The 5,106-nt window shown below is 37.9% G+C and overlaps 1 protein-coding gene across 1 annotated transcript in view; it reads right to left on the minus strand.

The window, feature by feature from the left end:
• Nucleotides 1–122: 122 nt before the first annotated feature.
• Nucleotides 123–5,106, minus strand: part of METTL16 (methyltransferase like 16) — a 61,775-nt gene continuing 56,791 nt past the window's right edge. Inside the window, exons 9-10 of the mRNA XM_006925090.3 lie at nucleotides 1,763–1,936; nucleotides 123–1,637 (exon numbers count right to left, since the gene is read on the minus strand). Coding sequence (XP_006925152.1) covers nucleotides 1,014–1,637; nucleotides 1,763–1,936 — 798 coding nt within the window. The 3' untranslated portion in view covers nucleotides 123–1,013. The remainder of the gene's footprint in view (nucleotides 1,638–1,762; nucleotides 1,937–5,106) is intronic.

Here is a 5,106-nt window from a genome sequence, read left to right on the forward strand (position 1 = left end):
GAAGCCCGACTCCAATTAGAAACATGTTTTAAAAACATGATTATCCTGGCCTTGAGAATTCTCCTAAGCTAACAGGTAAGTAAGTACAGAGAAGATTACAAAAGAAACCCAAAAATGCAATCTTGCTCTATTTCTTATTTCTATCATCATTTACTCATTGAAAGCCAAGAAAATATTTTCCCCAATCCCAGGATTTAAACAGGATTTACAGTTTTCAATTTTGACCACCCTTATATTAAAAACAAAACAAAGCTCCACTTCAAATGTCGTACACTAGTAAAACTGCTACACTACTTTCAACAGGTTGGAGATAGGGGTATGGCTTCATTCTGTTGTGTCTCAGTCATATCTGGGAGTTTTACTTACCTAATTGTTTCTGAAATAAGCAACATCAAAACAGACCTGAGTCAGGAATGTGATGTTTCCAGGAGCTCCCCACATCAGCCCTTCTGGCATCACTAAACTTTCTCTCTTTGACTCTCCCACCACCTATCATCAGGCCAAATCTTTTCTCAAGACTGACAAAGGGGTAATCAGTCATATGAACCCAGAGAAAGTCTTTGTCTTCGAGGTGACTCTAGACGAGGGTACACGGTCTATGTGCCCTGGTGTACTGTCTCCATTTGGGGGCTGAGAAAGTCACCTTTCCTCAAAAAGCAACTGTGAATGACAAAAAGCATGATGCTGTGTATAGTTCTGACTCAAACCAGATTCCAAAAATAATCCTTTTGGCCTCAGAGAAGCAGTCTAAAGCTAAGGTGATCACTTTATAAGTCAAGTTTAAAACCTTTGACTTTTCTGATGGCTTTTTGTTGATGATGATAACAATTCTTCCTCCTGAACTACCATACTACAATGCCCTGTAACTTAATAGGGGGGAGGTGTTTAAAAGTGGATTGTTTCTGTTTTTAAGGTAATTCTTAATAACGCTACCAATAAGCCCATGGTGAAATTTCTCTTGCCACTCCACAGCAAGTTTATAGAACTTTCCCAACTGTGCAAGAAGTTTGGAGTTAACTAGCAACGAGCCTGAAAATTTGGTTCCGTATATAAGTACAAAGCTGGTTCATCAAATCCCTGTTCTGGCCCTCAACCCAGTGCATTTCAACTAAGGCATCATCTACCTCCTTCTTAACGTTTATCAAACACTTGAACAGGTAATGTCCAGCCACTCCTCGGAGATGGTCCCCTTTTTCAGACACTGGATTGCTGAACTGCTCAGAAGCCTCTTGGTCCTGGGCTCCATTGCTAGAACTTTTGCAACTTTCCAAAACCTCCATCTCTCCCTTTTCCTCACTCCTTTCATCCTCCATGGCTTCTGGGTTTTCTTCCTGGGAAAGAAAATCCTGGTTTGGGCCATGGCCCTCCACAGTGGCAGACTCGCCTTCCTGTAGAGCAGGCCCACACAGGGCACTCTCCTGGGGGCCCTGGGCCAAATCTGGGCTACTGCCACACTCTTTGGGAGTGAACTTTTTGTCTTCCAAGGCTTGGATGACATCCTCAGGGGCTCGGGGAACTTCTCTCAACTGTCTCACTCGTTCTCTTTTCTTTCTTCTTAAGTGAATCCAGGAGTTTTCTATGGCTGTTAGAAAAAGGCTAACTTCTTCCTTTCCGCAGGGAACTCGTTTATGCTGGACCTATTTGAAGAAAAATCAGAATTTTATAGGAAATCACTCTTTCACTTTCAAAACTCCTTTGAAAAAGGACAAGAAAAGAAAAAAAGATTATTTTAAGTACTTCTTCAATGTGCTTAACCAGGTACCTTCAGATCAGTGAGAATTTTTTCAATCCATGTCGTCACAACTACTATGCCTTCCACTGCCTCAGAGCCCAAAGGCAATGCTTTAAGGGTTAATTCTTTCATCACAGACTCCAACACTACAAATGTAATGGGTTTCCTTGGCTTCTCTAATTTTCTTCGCTTACTTGGTGGTGACTGAAAGAAAAATAAAGCATGGAAGAGGGGAAAGTTATTCAAATAATTAAACGGCATGCATTATAATGAACTCAGCTAGGGAAATTTCCATGCTACCAATTAATTGCACAAAAACACAAAGACCTTTCTTTGCATGTTTATTTTTATTAAAACAACCCTGGAAAATAGGTTTGTCATCTTCCCACTATACAGAAGGAAAAAATAAGATACAGTGAGGCTATATAACCAGCTCAAGGTCACACAGCTAGTAACTACAAAGTTAGGACTTGAACACAAAACCTAGGTTCTTTCTGCCATACCATGCTTCCGATGTTCTGGCTATAGTATGCAACTCCTCCTTAATTAACCTGTTGTGCGCCAGACAGGCTTGTTTAATTATTTCCTTCACAGCATCTCAAAGACTCTAGGGACAATATGTTCTTTTCTATAAAGAACTGCATAGCTTAAAATCATCAACTTGCAATCTGAGTTTATACTTGCTAAGGCTTGAAAGAAAGCAGCTGGTGAGCCACAGCTTGTGAGATCACATGCTAGGAATGACCAGGCACTAGGATAACATGGGCAGAAGAGAAGGGCTGCTGAATCTTGCTTGTGAGAGCCAAGCTAGTGCCTGCTTAAGCACTGCCTCTCAGCTGGGGAGAGGGGACACCAGTATCAATGAGAACACTGTATCTGAAAGCTGGTTCCATATAATTCAAGACTATCATCTTTCTTTTTATTTCAAGCTTAGAAAGTGAATTATATTCTACCCACTAGAGGGACTCAAGTTCCATTTTAAAAACCAAATGACACTGCTGTATTTAAAATTTCTTTAAAAACTTACATTTTTTAATGACTCTTAGCTAAGATCAGATATATTATGAACACTTTATTTTAAGAGACAGATTTGCATTTGTTGACAAAATTTATTAAAACTTTTAAAAAATTAAGATAATTCTAAGGTCAGGGTCAAAATGAGCAAGTAAGGATTATAAGGAGAAAGTTTAAAAGGAGAAATACCTAGTTAGCTTTGAAAATCTTTTCCTACAAAAAGAAGTGCTTCTGTTAACTCCAATTCTACCTGAAAACAGTGATAGAGAACATGCATAGACACATAGTATGGTCCAATTACTGGGTGAGGCCTTATAAGAACTAAACAGCAACCCCACATCCCATACATGTATGACAAAATAGTCAGTTTATCCTATGCTAGAAAACTTTTAGATGATATTTCTAAGAAACAATCTACATTTTCTCTTTATACCAGATACAAACTAATAAAAAATAAAAGTTAAAGAACATTAGAAAACAAGCTTAGATGAAAAGGACCAAAAAAAAAAAAAGCATGTGTGCATGAATAAGAACCTGCTCTTGAGAAATGAATAGTAGATTCTAAGTCCTGATTCTGAACTTGTTCAATTAATGTTTCAGACAAGATGAGACAAATTCAAATTGACATTAAGATAGTAGTATTGCTATTTACTCAATCACCCGGCATAAGAAACATAATTTCTACAATCTGCTGAGAGCCTAACACTTTGCACTAAGGAGATTAAAATATGATTATTAAGCTGGGGAGAAATAAAGATGGTGGTGTGTAGGAGAAAGAAAGATGGCAGCGCAAGAATCAGATTCCCCATTCTATTTCCCAACATCCAAGGCTGTTACCATGGAGAGGTCACTGTAACAAGGCAATTCCTGACAGCTCTCCCAGTACTCCAAAGGTCATCTACAAATATGGTAAAAGGACAGTGCCTCGTATCTCTTCTGACAGAGGCGCTAATCATCTGTGCTCACAAATTCCTACCAGCAAAGTGAAGATATTGCTGTGTTTCTCATTTGTCTTGCTAGAGCCAGCCTGCAATATTCTTTATCCAAAAGTAAGAACAGACCCTTCATCATTTCTAGAACTTAAAGGAGAGAAATGCATCCTCACCAAACCTAACAGGAGTTCTATCAAGGATCCACTTTCCAAGTTCTGAAGGAGTCAGAAACAACAAAATAGACAATTTATTGCCCTGATCCAGGACTAAAATGAAAACTTGTCTGTCTCATATATGGCTCTTTTTCCTTGCATCCTGGGCCCAGTTTCCCATATACAATAATTGACAAATCTGGATACACACATACACATAAATATTCTCAGAATTGTTTGTTTTACTCTAATATAGAAACTAGGCACTCAAGAGACAGATAATGCATTAAATTCTCAAGCAAAGTTTTTAAATGATTAAAGATTAACTTAAGCCTGGCTTATAGTAATCATACCCCTCTCCCTCATATTTGTACTGAAAGTTCTCAGCAGGCAGGGCCAGATAAAATACAGGAGCAGGTCTTAAGAAATTAATCGTTAAATTCAACTCCACAGGTCCCTGGTAGTAGGTAATTTTATCCGCTGCCACAACGCTAGTAAATAGAAGCTCTGCTTTTCTCCAAATGAGATGATCTTATTCTGCTAATATGCTTATAATCTCAAACCACAAATGTTTTAAATGAAGAGTGCTACACTCAAATTGTCATAATCTAGTTTAGCAGGCAAGACAACATACATAATTCATCATTTTAAAGTATAATGAAAAAAAAAATCAGTCCTTTACAATGGTTAATTCAGTTTAATGCAAAGAACCAGAAGGTAAATTTACAACTTTTGAATTAGAAGATGCACTAATGTTACTCAACTGAAATTACAATTCAAAAGAAATTTGGAGGGGAGCTATAAATCCTATAGGGGATACGCATTTTGTATCTTTGGAACTGCAAGGCTTCGATGAATAATAATCAATAGGGAGGAACTTCAAGTGTTATAGTTTGTTGTATTGCTAAAAATACATTAGATTGAACCCACAAATTGGACAAAAATAGTTCTTAAATTTTAAAATATGCTTTACCTATAAGGCTGTCTATAACTTTCTTACATTCTCACTCTTTAATTTTAAGAACTCAGTGGTGCAATCAGTCAAGAAACTTTCAAATTAAGTGGAACCTGACACAAACCTGTGTAGCAACTCCCATCCTGCCAAAGCTCTAATGTTAACTACAGCTAAGGTAAAAACTCCCAATGAAGCCATGAACTGCATGAAATCATTAAGTTCTCCCTAGTAACTTCAGGAAAAGAAGGGAGTCATTCACTAGAGAACTGCTGAGCATGAAGCCACAGACTTCTTGCTTTGACAAAGTAGCATCTAGAAAGG

This window comes from Pteropus alecto, unplaced genomic scaffold, assembly GCF_000325575.1.
Source record: "Pteropus alecto unplaced genomic scaffold, ASM32557v1 scaffold98, whole genome shotgun sequence".
NCBI classification, from domain to species: Eukaryota; Metazoa; Chordata; class Mammalia; order Chiroptera; family Pteropodidae; genus Pteropus; species Pteropus alecto.